A 15,628-nucleotide genomic window follows, 5' to 3' on the forward strand; every position below is an offset into this window, starting at 1 on the left:
ATCTCCAAGTTACTTGAATCTAGCCTTACCCCAGTTTCAACAAGTGTTATCTAGCCCAGCAGGAAGGTTGTGTATGTGTGCAGGGGCTGGGGTGGGAAAGCAGGAGGAAACCACCCTGCAACGCACCCTGCCCTCCGGTCAGACTAGGCTACTTGTAGTCAGTCTTTTGAACATGCCCTGAATCTTCCCACTTTCCCGCCTTTGTTATTCTGTCAGGGATGCTCTTTTCCATTGCCATCTATAGAAATCTTACAGATACTTCAAGAATCAATTCAAGGGGTGCCTGGGTAGTTGAGTCTGTTAAGCATCTGACTTCAGCTCAGGTCATGATTTCATGGTTCATGGGTTCAAGCTCTGCATCGGGCTCTGTGCTGACAGCTCAGAACCTGGAGCCTGCTTCAGATTCTGTGTCTCCCTCTCTCTCTGCCCCTCCCCTGCTCACATGCTGTCTCTCAAAAATAAATAAACATTAAAAAAAAAGAATCAATTCAAGAACCACCTCTCTCTTTGATCTTCCTGGACACAATCTCTGTGCTTCCACGTAAATTCATTTGTAAATTATTATTTTTTTACACAATTAACACCCACTGTAAAAATTACCAATATAGTTGAAGCCCTGCTGTGGCTCCCTGGTTTGTGTCAATTTTCCTACCTCAGGAATCACTGCTCTCCTAAATTTGGTATTTGTTCTCACAATAGTATTCAACTTATATCTTTCCATAAAAATCATCTTGCTTGTTTCACTCAACATCATGATTTTAAGACTCTTCTAACATCATGCAAATGTTCATTTATATGAATATTATATTTATTTCTTCTCTTCTCATGGACATCTTGGTTCTTTCCAACTCTTTTGCTCTAAGAAACTATGTGAACACTCTTGTGCCTGTGTTCTCATGGATTTGCAAGAATTTCCTCTGGTAAATTGGTATCATGAAGGATAACTTGGCAGTTAAGACTTGTAAGGCCATAATATGATTAAGATGTAAACCCATAAAGGTAAAATAAACCTTTGGGGCTAGTATATTTCTTATAGGAATATCTGAAGGTCTCAGGAAGGCAGCTGTGAGACTGAAAAACTGGGCAGCAATCTTTGTCACCCTCTAGGACCAGGGGGCAAGAACTGGAGTGTAGGGTGTGCAATGGAGGAACCCATGAAAAACTCTCAACTATTTCATTAAGGCCCCCAAAGAACTATACTGTAAGAATAAGGGTACGTAATAAAAAACCAAGATAAATAGCAATCGTGAAACATACATAAAGGGAAGCTAGATTATTTACTTATCTGAAAGACTCTAAAAATATCTATTCTTAATAGGTTAAAGGAGAAAAATGACAAGATTGAGAATCTCACCAGAGAGCTAGAAAATATGAAATTAGCAAATGGAAATTCTGGCACTGAAAAATATAATAACCCTAATTAAGAACTCAACAGGTGGCTTTTTAAAAGTTTTTTAAGGTTTTTTTTTTTTTTGAGATAGAATGCATGGGAGGGGCAGAGAAAGAGAGAGAAGGGGGCGGGGAGGGAACCCCAAGCAGGCTCCAGACAGTCATAGTGTGGAGCCCAATGTGGGGCTCAAACTCACTAACCATGAGATCTTGACCTGAGCTAAAATCAAGAGTCAGAAGCTTACCTGACTGAGCCACCCTGGCACCCCTCAGCAGGTGGCTTTAATAACATAAGAGACACAGCTGAAAAGAGATTTAGTGAACTGGAAGACAGATAAAAAATAATATCCATAATGAATATCAGAGAGACAAAACAATATGGGAGATATATAGATTGCAGTGAAAAGAACTAATATGGGGCCCCTGGGTGGCTATCAGTTAAGTATTTGACTCTCGATTTCGGGTCAGGTCATGATCTCATGGTTTGTGAGCTTGAGCCCTGCATTGGGCTCCATGTGCACTCTTTCTCTCTTTCAAAATACATAAACAATTAAAAAAAGAACTAATATAAATGTGATTGGAGAAAAAAGAGTGAGAAAGTATGTGTCACTATTATTTAAAGAGTAAGAGAAGATCTTCTGCGTCATCTACTCCTTCAAATGATCTTGGGAGGCCTGGAAGTCACATCTTGTTTACAGAGGAGGTGCCTAAGAAGGTAAGGGGCCTAAGACTCATGGAATTGTTAGACATTAACTTAGTGCTATAACCTCAAGGCCCTGGTCAGCCACAGAGAAGCAGCTCTCATAAGGGCAAGTTGCTCTGGTACCATTTGTGTCATGAAAATCATCTTTGATTTCATCTTTGAAGTGTAATTAGAGCCAATGCTTACTGAGCGCCATGTACCACTATGCTAAGCCCCTTACTAAAACAGGTGGTCTCCCCAGTCATCACAAAAATTATGTGAAGGTACAATCATTACCAACTACACTTTACCATGGAGGAGAATGAGGCATAGAGAAGTGACCAGCCCATAGTCCTCCAGCTAAAAGGGGGAAGGGTCAGAATATGATGCCAGACAGTCCTCTCAATTCTCAGTAATAACAAGATAGCTGAGGCACATGAAAACAATACCAAAACCAACACATTAAAAAAATATATATCCTGTTATTTTAAAAATACATCTTATCCCTCCCCCAAGACTTCCCAACAAGAAATGAAAATGTTATGCCTATGCTACTTTATTTTTTACACAACTGAATATTCTGGGGAATACAGAGCAAGAGAATTATCTTTAAGTATTGTTCACAGAAAGAAATTTGACATTTGTTCAAAATAATTGCTCGATTTCCTTATCTGATCCAGTTTCTCTTTGCCACTGAATTCTGCAAAAGAAGAGAAAAATGTACCACTTGGAACAAATCATTATCAGAATCAAGACGAGACTGGCGGGTATGTTATTATACAACATATTTTAAAATTATGCCTCATTGGACAAGTCATAAATGCCCCAAAACGGTACTTATGTATCTTTGCTGTATCTAATTAGGCCATTCGGTCTGTGTGAGTGCTATGGCCTCTGTGAACATCTTCCCCCACCTTCACCCGGAGAGCTCTGTTTCCCAGCATCTGGACAGCTTTCTCAGGCACCTAGGCCTGCCCAGGCTTTAGCTGCTGCCAGCAGGTCAGGATCAGGCTCTAGGAAGGAAACTGTGACACCTCTGAAGGACAGCCACCTGATGCCCCTGGGACCACACAAGAGACAGAGGAGGCCCAGAGCTGCCCTCGTACATGGACTTCACTTCCACAGGCTTGGAGGCCAACGAGTCTCCCCAGATTTAAACTGGGTCTCAGAACACTGCTGAGTGGACAGAGTAGCCTTGCCTGGCTGTACTCAGAGATGTGCCCGCTATAAGGTACCCCCCCCTCCCCTGCCAAGCCTTCCAGGGTGGCTTTTCCCTCATCAGAAGAGTCAGGTGAGAAGTCCTGGGGATCAGCTGGGCCGTGTGGGGTTCTCACTCCCTCACAGCTACTGCTGGAGCCAACACACCTGCAAAGAGCTGGCAGGCAGCAAAGCCTGCACTGTGTGCTTGGGACAGCCTATCAGGCTGCAGTGGAGGTCTCTGCAGTGTGGAGAGCAGGGAAGGGAGGGGGGTGGGGGGCCCTCAGAGCTTCCATGTGGCCCACCTCTTCTTGAACTACCACCACTCTGGCTGCCTCTCACTGCCCTTCAGTGAGACACAACATTTGCTAGGAGGAGAAGACTGCAATGGGGCTGACCTTGGACTATCCTACTGGGTGTTGGCTTCAGTGTTTCTTCCATTCCTTGGCTGGAAAAAAAAATGTTGCAGCTTACAGATACTGAGACAAAACTGCCTAGAACCTGTTTCTGGGCTTCAGATCCTTCCTCAACTGGGCCTTATGGCCTTATTCTCCTAACTGGGATGTCAGCAGCCCCCTTGGGAGTTCACCTGGTAATCCCTAGCCCAGGGCTGGTAGTAGGTCACCTGTGGCAGTGCTCCAGGACCCTTGCTGATCCTACAGCCCCCTGTCCCCGCCCCACCATTCCACCACCCCCAGCCTCTATTTATGTGGTGGGATGGACTTCAAACCATTTATCACAGGACTTCTCACCCTAAAGACATCATAGAGACCCACTATTTCTCAAAGCACTTTCTGGAGAATAACCACTAATAGGTCATGCAGGCAGCATGGAGGTGGAAGAACTTCCTTGATCAAACAAGTTGGGAACTACAGGTTGTTTCCTGAAGGACACGCCTGTGTACACTGTAAACCTTTGAGAGTGTTGGGTGCCGTGTTTTCCAATCTTGTCCGATCTTTGCAGAGTTACCTCTTGGCGAACCTCTTAGTGACCCACAGAAGGCAGTTTGAGGGCCATGGGTCTAGTCTGATTCATAGTCTGATTTTTTTTGATGCAAACAATTGAGGATCTAAGGGATGAAGCATAGCTAGCCAGTGGAGGATCACAAACACAGTTTCTGACTCTGTGACCTTTGCAAGAGGCTCGGAGATCCCAGGGCAGGAGGAGAGGATGGAGATTATACTACTTCCAGTGCATTTGGGGGCCACGTATCCTGACCTTCGTGCTCAGGGTCACAGACTCCAATTCTGGTTGCCCCCATGTCTGTCCATCAGCAGTACTCTCGCCTCCCATCCACGGTCCCAGAGCCCTGGTTTCTCAGCCTGGCCCTTCTGGACTCTTTCCTTTATAAACATCAAGCATCTAGGAGGAGACTTTGAGAGTTACCCCTAAGTAAAGGATGAGATAGTCCCCATAATTATTCACCAGCTTGCTGGGCTATGCTTATTCTGCAGGAACTCATAATTGGGTGACAGGGGGGAACCGGGGTTAAAAACAGAGGAAAAGAAATGTGTTATACCCTGAAAAGGAAAAATGGTCGTCCCAAGGTGGCAGTGTGATCCTGCAACATAAAAACACAAACCATTATGTAACCACTTTGTGCCAAAGGTCTTCTGAAGATGTCTATGACAGCAGTTTTCAAAGTGTGGTCCCCAGACCAGAAGCATCAACAACACCTGAGAATTCTTTAGAAATGTCTATTCTCAGGTCCCTACTGAATTTTAACAAAGTCCCAAGGTATCTACGATTCATGGTCAACCTCGAGAAGCGCTGGTTTGTGCCGTCTGCAATACCTCTCCCCCAGTTTATGCAACTGGTATGTGAGCCCCTGAGCCACATAAAGCAAATCCCCAGGAACAGATGGCTCTAGGTGACTCATCTGCAAGAATGGAGATGAAATATAAACAGCCAGAAGCATTGCCCCATGATTCCTATCTGCCTCAGGACAAGCTCAGGAAAACCTGAAATTAAATGCTCAGCCTCAGAGATGATTTTCAGGGGCATACTGTGAGACCAGTTCTTTCAGAAGAGATCTGAAGGGGCTGTAAGACTGCCTAGCTCCAAGCACTTCCTGTCCTTCCCTTGTAGGTCTTTGGGAGGTTTGTTCTCCATGGGGGCTTACCTACCTTCTTGGTGAAATCTCCTGCATCAGTCCTCGAATCCTGTGAAGGAGGGAGGCACAGGTTACTTTAACAGGAACCACATCTCCCAGGCTTGCCGTTGTTCTGCTGTGACCCTGCACCTCCCTGGCTCCATCCTCACTAATCTTTAGGTAGCCAGAAATCAGGTGCAAAAAAGCAGTTCAGGGGAAGGGCTAACCATGGGTAGCCAATTGTAACTTCCTGTTCAGGAAGGCAAGCATGTTTTCTTGAGGTAACATTTGTGTCCAGGACACAATGTTAAGTTGGCTTGCTCTTCCCAATAGCCTCAACTTGAAACTGACCCTCGGTTTGGGCAAATTTTCAAGGTTAAGCCATGGCAGCTTCGTCAGCTGTCTCTACTTGTGGGTCTGGCATAACAAGGATTAGGCTCAGTCTGGAAAGTAGCAGTCAGCAGTGGATCAGACAAGACAAACTGTTGCCTGTGCATAAGATGACCAACCAATTTTCCAGGACCTGAGCAGCTTCCTGGGGATCTTGGGATTTTCAAAGCTAATACCAGGAAGGTCCTGGGCAAACTGGGATGCGTTTCAGCATTCAAAAGAAATGTTCTCGGGGAACCTGGCTGGCTCAGTCTGGCCAGTATGCGACCCTTGATGTTGGATCTCTGAGTCTGAGCCCCACCTTGGGGGTAGAGATTGCTTAAAAAAAATATTTTAAAAAAAGAAATTTTCTTTCTTTCTTTTCTTTTTTTTGCAGGGTGGGCTACCATGCAACAAAATCTTGATTAGAATTTTGAACAATTATAGCTATTACTGAAACTGGTAATTTCTAAATTATAAAAAACGATTTTTAAAGAAACAAAATTCTGAGATACGGATAAAAGGGCAGGTGGGTGGGGCGCCTGGGTGACGCAGTCGGTTAAGCGTCCGACTTCGGCTCAGGTCACGATCTCGCGGTCGGTGAGTTCGAGCCCCAAGTCGGGCTCTGGGCTGATGGCTCAGACCCTGGAGCCTGCTTCCGATTCTGTGTCTCCTTCTCTCTCTGCCCTCCCCCGTTCATGCTCTGTCTCTCTCTGTCCCAAAAATAAATAAACGTTGAAAAAAAAATAAAATAAAATAAAAATAAAAGGGCAGGTGGGGGCAACAACGGAAAGCAAGGGGATCACCAAGGCAAACTGTTCCCGTCAAGAGAAGAGGAAAGGTCAGGGAAAGTAAAAACAACATGGAAACTAAAAGGAAACATAGAGATGGCGAGAGCAGAAGAGAACTTTGTACTAGCCCCCCACCGACCCACCCCTGGGGGGCTCTGCAGCCACTGGGTCAGGTTCCAGGGTTGGGGACTGAGGCACAAGGTGGGCCAGCTCTCCTTCCCAAGGTGGAGGCTTAGATCCAAAGACAGCATGCAAACGCGTGCCTCCGCACCCCCACTCCCCCAGCGACCACATGCATCTGCCATGGTTAAGTGAACTTTGGGTGGCCTAAAAGAGAAAAACACCTACGCGCTGCTGCTGAAATCTTTTCATCCTTCGGTTGGCGAGCTGCGCGGCCAGGCGCATTAACGGGCGCACCGGCGGAAACTGCAACAGAGGGCGCAGGGAGGGTGGGACACGGCCCTCTCCATTGCCCGCCTTACAGATAGTTTAATTTCCAGAATAAAGGCCATGTCAGAGCCTAAGCTTAAATTTTATGTTTTCAATAAAGAACTGCTTGCCTTTATAGCAGTCCACAATTCCAACACATCACTTTCAAATATTCCCTGAGGGTAAATCAGACTTTTGTCTGCCTTAACGCCAAGTGTTCTGCCCTAGTATGGCGTGCAGTGTCCCAAAGAAGCAACCCAGTGCCAATCTCTTTTCGCTCCAGGTGTGCGCTCCTAGTCTACGGAAGGAGGCAGAAGGGCAGCGTCCATAACCCTCTCCCTAAGGCCTTTGATTTTCCTGCACTTCTTGTCTGTGACCTTTCGGCACACACTCAGACATACATACCCGTGTCTTATATCTAGTTGTTGGGAATCCTCCTTGAACACTTTGGCTCAGAGTCAAGGTTCATTTGTCTCACAGAGTTTTCTTCTTCCGGTGTCCTTTCTCCCTTTGCAGTGCTCATGGCCCTTCCTGAGAATATCCCCATCCTCACCTGATCCTCATTCCTAACCTATACTACAGCTGAGTCTTCGCCTCTTGGGGAAACAACACTTTGCTGTTTTGTTTGTTGTTGTTTTTTAAGGGTGTTCTTGAAGACTTGGAAAGCCTTTACTATATAAATAAGTGACTTTCTAATGGTAGAATTTCAGTTACTATGACAGAGCACCGGAATTAAGAATTTTATTCTATGACCTTCCTAATATTCCTCAAATCATACCCTGCAGAAATTCACTTACACAGCCTGCTTTTCAGGGTAACTCAAGTTTATAATAACAAAGTTAGAGGTAGTGCATGTTATTCCCATAGCACATACACATGGTGATGGTTATAGAAAGTGCAGCTCCATGGATCACTACTGGGGATATGGCACTTTACACTTCTCAAAGCATTTTTTTTTTAATTAAAAAAATAAGGCAGTATGATAAATGCAAATAGAGGTTAAGTACTTATGGGGCCTTTTAAAAACATTTATTGTAAGTGCATAATAAAAAGTTATTCCTCACTTATTTTTCCTTTTTGGTAATATATTCTCTAACTTTTCTGATGTGTCAGCCTCACATCACTTCCAGCCCAGACAGGGAGAGAGATAATATGCCGGAAGCCCCAGGAAAAAGCTCTTTGAGAGCTATTATACAGACAGTGTCTGTAAGCCCCCTGCTTTTCTACTTATCTGCACATATTAGGTAGGGATAAAAGGCAAGCAGAGGAGAGTGACTTTTATAGAAAGAGGAGTCTGGTAAAATACTGACCCCACTTTCAACTGGATGTGTTGGCTCCTGAGTTCTGGAGTAGTGAAATTTAAAAAAAAAGTGAATAAGACAGGTTTTAGTCTTATTTTAGTAAGTTGATTTTAGTACGAGTTGATTTTAGTACAAGTGTCACTTGCTATCAATGTGAAAGTTACATGCCTGTGTTGCCAGGCTGGGCAGTTGTCACCCTTTTGTATATGTCTTGATTATCCTAGAAAGAGAATTGTGAGGGTAAGTTACATGGCATTTTACTGGGGCAGGCAATTGACAAGGTTTTCAGTATAAGTTACACCAGGGACCTTATTGAATTTATCTGAATATTACAAAATAAATTGGCAATCTAAAAGGAAATCAATTAGACAAACTCAGTAAGACTAGAGTTGATGCAGGGCCTACAAAAAAGCAAGTTGTCAGCAATACATCATTATTTTAAAACTAAATCTTATTTCACCTTTCTTTGGGAGAAAAACATGGTCTGTAGTACACACAAGCAATCCCCTAATCATGTGCCAGATAACCATTGAAGAGTTGAAATAAAATTAATGATTGCAATTTTTAATTTGTTGCTGGGTGTACCCTGGAATTCAGCTTTTTTAGGGTTGGTTCAAATCAACCAAACTCTTCCTCACCCCCACCTCCCCAAATGCTTTCTACATGAACTTCCAATCTCTTGGCAGAAAGCCCAACTTTTCATTCCTTGTTAGAGCACCACCTTGCCCTTGTTGGCGTGGATGACAGACAGGGATGGTTGCACAGGCAGCACACGCTACTCCAGGATACTGCTGTGAAGAAGACATCTTACAAAACAATAAATCAGGTTTCCATGCCCGCATTTTGTAAAATTGATTGAGGATTACTGCAATGATATTGCAAATATGCTGCTCTGGATAATATTGATCATTCACATCTCAATCACACTGAAGTCTTCTTGAATCAACTCAAACTTCAATCCAGACAGAAATGAAAGTTGTTACTAATACTTCTAACTTGTTGCTGTTGATAAAATTACATCTTTCTGCAAACTGTGGAGAGTTTCTACATGGGAAGCAGCTGATACTTATGTATTCTACACACACACACACACACACACACACACACACACATACACACACACCCATCATGTATGTGTGAGTGTATGTGTGTTTTCTGGACACTTATTGGGCAATCATTTTTTGTGCCATATTCATCAGCTTTATACTGTTATGTTTCAGGCCAAAAAATAACAAGGAACATGAAGATGCTTTTCCAGGTGCTAGAACTCCACTCTCAACATTTCATATGCACCTTCCTTGTTTTAATTTTGTCTTTTTACATTAAAAAAATTTCAAAATGTACTTACCTAATTTATGATTTTTTCCTTAACTAGAACTTAAGTTTTTTTAAAAATTTTTTTTAACGTTTATTTTTGAGACAGAGAGAGACAGAGCATGAACGGGGGAGGGGCAGAGAGAGAGGGAGACACAGAATCGGAAGCAGGCTCCAGGGTCTGAGCCATCAGCCCAGAGCCCGACTCGGGGCTTGAACTCACAGACCGCGAGATCGTGACCTGAGCTGAAGTCGGACGCTTAACCGACTGAGCCACCCAGGTGCCCCTAGAACTTAAGTTTCATGAGAGCAGGTAGTTTTGTTTATTTTGGCCACTACTGCACCTTTAGCACCTAACATATGGCATGCTTCCAATGAATGTATTTTTCTGAATGGATGAACGGTAGAGCTGTGTTCATAAGAATCTATTGCCACCCTCCCATCTAATCTTCTGATCCCACCAGAAACACGAAACAGGAAGACTTTCCACAGGTGTCATTATTTGTAGAACATAACTCTGCTTTCTGAATTGCTTAAAGATAGAAGTCCCCTAGAGACACACACCTGGCTTTTTTGGAGAGCAGGACTGGAAGTGGACTTAGAGCCCAGGTAGCTCATCCAGACATGGGATAGTTGAGGGAACCAGAGCCCCAGGAAAGGAAGTGACATGCCACAGGTCATATTTTAATGCAGGAGCAAGACCAGGAAGAGCCACAATCTCTCTATCCATAGATTTAAAAATATTGATAGTTCTGTTCACTGAACAAGCCCTTGCTCTTGTACAACTGGTGATGATGAACAGGATCAGCTTTGGGAAGATGGAGAAAGTGGAAGGAAATTCATTCCATGTGGCACCTTGCACTTGGGGAAACCTATAACCCAATTTAATACTGTAACTAGCACATGTGACTGCCACACTTCCACTTTTTCTGCTTATGTAGGGGACATCCTTGCAGCCTTCATTTGAGGGGTAGGGAAGCCCATTTGGTGTGAAGTGAACAGGCTGTGGCAAGGAGATGGAAAACTGAGTTTTCACCCTAAATTTTTGCTCTGGATATCAAGGCTATAAGATTAGTTTTGAAGATAAGAAAGGACAGTTGTCTTCAAACATATGCATAAGGATAAACTGAAAATAAGAAGAAATAGGCATGATATACTTATGAAGTGTAAGCGAGAAAGTGATGTTTGAATCTTGAAGGATGGCCATTAGTGGCATCAGAGATAATGGTAACAGCTGGCACTGAAGTGCTGTCATTTACTGTGTTACTGTTGTAAACACTTCACAAATATTAAAGCCCTCAATCTTCACAATAACATGAGGTTTATTCCCATATTACAGATGGGAAAACTGAGACACAGAGAGATTAATAAACTTGCCAAAGTTAAGTAGATCTGGGTGTTAAACCCAGGTACTTTGGTTTTAGAGTCTGAGCTGCGAACACAGCCTGCAAAGGCATTTTGGCTAAGGAAAAGCCTGTGCAAACAAACATATAAAGGCCTGGTGCACTTGGGGAATAGTGAGCAGCTCAATGTGGCCAGGATATGGTATGCTGTGGCTTGGGGGAAGTGAGGAAGAAAAGATGTGCCTCAAGGTGAAAATATTCAGTGTATGCTAAGAGTCATGGACTCCACCCTAATACCACCCTCTTGTACTTTCCACTGAATCAAAAGTGGTTCTGTTGTGGTTCCTATCGCGGTTAGGTTCTTTACATGAGATCTATTTACTTTGTATCCACTGAAACATTACTGTTGTGGTTCCTATCACTGTTAGGTCATTTACATGAGATGATTGTTTTGAAGAACTATTATATCATAGTATATCAATTTGTAACATATACCATGATATGCCACAATATACATAATATAATTATATATGTATGTATTATAATAATTATAAGAATATACATGAACTACCAATGTTTTATGGTATTTTATATATGACAGATTCACTTGTTATTTCCTAAAACTACATTCTTACACATGTATTTAGACATACACACAGATTTCTCCTGCAGGTACCAAAAAACTGTGCTTCTTACAGATATCAATTATGATATAAACATGTGAATTGTTATAACTTAAAGAATAATTATTTGCATATAACTGTTTTACCTTAGTTTGCCAAGAAAGAGTTGCCCCATATGCCAGCCACTAAAGAAAAATATGAAAAATGAATCAAAGATAAGTCGAAATTCGAATCAAAGATAAGTCTAAATTCCTTAGTCAATAGAAATCTATTACAGCACAAATAAAACTCTAAAACTGTCCCATTTATGAACCTTGCATTACCTTCTCGCACAGTGGCAGTGAATTTCAACACAACTCTCAGGATGCCTTAAACGAGGCTATGAAAATGGCAATATGAGTTCCTGCTGCAGCCAAGAATCTGATCTTAAAATAGTTTTAAGTGAACATTATCCACATGATATTTTCAAGGCCAAGATGAAATAAAAATCGCACATTACTGAATAGCAGCGTACCTCAAGCTGCATGATATCCAAGTCATCTGGAGGATCAGCTAGAGGTCGAGGAAATCCTATTATGAGAAATCACAAAAACATTAATTAGAGAAAAAAGTTCATAGCATTAACTTTTAAATCTTTACGTTGAAAAACATACAGAGATTCTAGAAATACAATATTTTAAAAAGGATTTACAAAGAAAACACATTTCTACCTACAACAGTAAATGTGAGATTTGTACTAAAATTAATTAAACACAATTCCTTTTTTAATTTACCAGGAGTTACCAACATAAGAGTTAGTAACTCAAGAGGGAAAAACTTAATTTGTATTTTTATGGAATTTATGGAGATAGCATATTAGGAGATGGTGTCAAGAAAGTGTGTGCATCAGAGTCAGTCTAGGGACTTTTAAGAAGTACAGATACTTGTTCTTCTGCTTCATCAGACTTTTCAGGGGTAGGTGTGGGCAAGGGTGTTACCAGCACACAGCTGCACCCTATGCCAGTCAGCCTTTACCTGGCCTAAATGAAGTCTCCATCTCATTTGTACACGATGCAATACTTGGGGGAATAGCTAATACAGAAATTGGAGGAATCAGTTGGAGAGGTGAAATTAATGGGATAAATGTAAAACCCTGAACTTAGATTTTTTTAAATGTGGGACAGGGAATATTTGGCTCAAGAGTATATACATAATAACTCAGGCAAATGGTTACAAATTACACGTGATCAGATTTCAGTTTAGTGTAAAGAAATTTTTGATGATTGGAGCCATTCAAAAATGCAAAGTAATTTGAACCAATCCTATAAGGATTTATTAACAGGTTCTGTGTTAACAGTACAAATGATAAAGACTATAGGACCCTTATCCTCGGGAAACAAAAAAACTTAAATAGGAAAAAGGGGGAGGTGGATATAAATATATAGATAGATAAATAAAAGGTAATAACAAATTCCCCAAAGTGTAATATAAACAAGATTCTATTGGACCCAAGAAGAGGCAGTTACTGGCTCTCTTAGGCTGGTAGTGAGTTGGGTGTCACTGAAAGTAATCAAACAGGGAAATCATAGATCCCTGTTTGCCATGAAAGGTTAAATTAGATGACTTCCAAGGTTCCTTGCAATGTCTAGGTTTTGTGATTACACTGTAAGACACAGCAAAACAAACATACTTTTTGAAATATATTTTCTGTTTGAATATATTTTCAAAACTTTTCTACACCCCTAAATCAAAATTCTAATGGAAAAGTCTGAAATTTTGAAATAGTCCACATTTCCAATTGGAGCTGCCACCACATGCCTCCCTGTATCATTTGGTGAATTACCTTGAAATTGGTAATGCATTCCAACTACTGATCCCATATCCCACCCTTGGTTCCCTGTAAAGGTACTGGTTTCTCAGAAGCTGGTGAAGCAATAGCCTTGTCCAGTCAGAGCCTTGGACAGCGCCCAAGCCCACTAAGACTTGGGGCCTCCACAGCTCTGTCTGGGATCCTGCCTCCAGGGAGCCCACAGAAAGGCCATGAAAATATTCCTTTTTCCTGTTTGCGTTCCTTTCCCGCCCCTCTCCAACTGTCCCTCAATCCCCAGTCCTCATGTCTGTAAACTCAATTTTACTGTATTCTCTCTTCAGAATTCCAGGAACACAGATGGCTAAGACATCGGGGTCTCCAACTCATATCCCTCACAGTTTTAGCAGCTCATCTTTGGGAAAGCCCTAAGTCAGGAGCTGTTTAATGACAGTTCCACAAGGGAGTCATGTCCTTCGGTAAAAGGCTGCAGCATCTAGTTCTGTCCACCCTCTCTTAAAGGTTAGGGACAAATGGGAAGCCATTTCAAAAGGGTGGAAATGGAGGTAGGTGAGGGGATTATGTTGGACTCCTTCCAGAACCCAGAACCACCCTGAAGGATCAAGGATTAGAGCTCAGCCCAGCTGGGGGTCTGATGAAGGGATCTCCTTACCTGAGGAGGGAATCTGTAGCATGCAGAAGCAATAGATGGCCAAGATGGAAACAAATTGAGGAGGAAGTTGTTTCATTTTCAAAACCAGGTTCCTCTTTGCTGGCCACAGATATGTGCTGCCCAGATAGGAGTTGAGCATTTCCTGAAGTTCCAAAGGCAGAGGCAATACTCTGCCCTGCATCTGATAGGTCCCAGTGGAGAAGGTGCCTTTGTTTGCAACGCCCGGGAGCCCGTTGGCTAAGAACCAATCAATTTTGCACAGGAGGACCCTGGCTTTCTCATAAATGTCACGCTGGGCCCTTATTTGTGGAATAATTCCTCCTGGGGTAGGCATTGTAGAGAATCATCTTTTTCAATCCAGCAATAAAAATAAAAAGTGGAGAGTCATAATTGTTATTCTATAGTGGTTTGAGAAACATTTCTGACTCTAGAAAGGCGTTTTCTCTTTTTTTAATCAAAGAACTGGATATAAATCTATACACTCTTATGTGACGAAGTCTTATTTCCTAAGAAGCTGTTTATTTTCCACCATTAACAAAGGATGTTTTATAGTCTTTGGTGCATCTGAGAACAAAATTTGGAGTCCTGGATATAATATTACAAGAAACTCAAAAGTTCAAGTAGATATTTTAAAAATCATAGTTAGAAATTAGACTCCTTAAGGTTTGTCCAGACTCCTTTCTATGAATAAGTTAAATATTTCAAATAAAACCAGCATATAAGAAAACATAAGTGTTTAATTACAATAATAATAACAACAATAATAACACGTCATCTACTGAGCTTCTATTTAGGATTTCACTTAGGTTATTTTATGTAGTTCTCACAGAAGATCCGTAAGGAGTGTATGATTATCCTAATTTTATGAATGGGAAAATTGAGGCTGAGAGAGAATAAGGAACTTGCTAAGGTTACCAAACCATAATGAATGCAGAGCAGGGATTTGGACTCAAGGATATCTGAATCCAGTCATGTCTGTAAAAGTGTGGGATTTTAGTCAATGTGTTCACTTTTTTCTAAAAAGACCTTCCTTGATAGAGAATATATTCAATCTGTAGATTGCTTTGCATAGTATGGGCATCTTATAATAGGGTATTATGCTAAGTGATATAAGACGAAGACAAATACCGTATGATTTCACTTACATGTGAAATCTTAAAAAATAAAACAACCACCACAAAACCTAGAAACAGATAGACTTATAAATACAGAAAACAAACTGGTAGTTGCCAGAAAGGAAGAGGGTAAAAGAGTGGGAGAAATAGGGGAAGGGAATTAAGAGGTACAAACCTCCAGTTACAATATAAATAAGTCATAGGATGAAAAGTATAGCAGAAGGAATATAATGAATAATATTATACTAATGTCATATGGTGACAGATGGTACTGTGGGGAACGCTGTGTAAGGTATAGAGTTGTCAAGTCACTATGTTGTACACCTGAAATTAATATAATATTGTGTGTTAACTATATTTCAATAATAAAAAAAATTTAACAGCCTCTTTGAGACTGGATATGGAATAGAAAGGAGAAAGAATGAAGTCTGCAGTCTTGCAAAAAGCACAACCTGTATAAGGCATATATCAAATAAATATCTTTTTTTCATTATGCATATCTTTAATTTTTGCTCTTTTAAGGA

General features: G+C 41.6%; 1 protein-coding gene across 8 annotated transcripts in view; it reads right to left on the minus strand.

Annotated features, from left to right (window-relative positions):
• Positions 1-2,611: 2,611 nt before the first annotated feature.
• The window catches only part of NMS (neuromedin S), a 46,320-nt gene continuing 33,303 nt past the window's right edge, over positions 2,612-15,628 (minus strand). The window contains exons 4-13 of one of the 8 annotated variants that reach the window (XR_006595480.1): positions 13,990-14,336; positions 12,045-12,100; positions 11,677-11,715; positions 8,447-8,470; positions 6,869-6,946; positions 5,395-5,430; positions 4,788-4,829; positions 4,487-4,630; positions 3,667-3,716; positions 2,612-2,771 (exon numbers count right to left, since the gene is read on the minus strand). Coding sequence is in view for 5 of the 8 variants with exons in the window: in XM_006930034.5 (XP_006930096.1) it covers positions 3,678-3,716; positions 4,788-4,829; positions 5,395-5,430; positions 6,869-6,946; positions 8,447-8,470; positions 11,677-11,715; positions 12,045-12,100; positions 13,990-14,323 (648 nt within the window). In the remaining 3 variants the exon portion in view is untranslated. The remainder of the gene's footprint in view (positions 2,772-3,666; positions 3,717-4,486; positions 4,631-4,787; positions 4,830-5,394; positions 5,431-6,868; positions 6,947-8,446; positions 8,471-11,676; positions 11,716-12,044; positions 12,101-13,989; positions 14,337-15,628) is intronic. The other 7 variants (XM_006930034.5, XR_006595481.1, XM_006930035.5 and 4 more) reach the window with 7 other exon arrangements.

The sequence above is a fragment of the Felis catus genome, chromosome A3 (genome assembly GCF_018350175.1).
Source record: "Felis catus isolate Fca126 chromosome A3, F.catus_Fca126_mat1.0, whole genome shotgun sequence".
NCBI lineage: Eukaryota > Metazoa > Chordata > Mammalia > Carnivora > Felidae > Felis > Felis catus.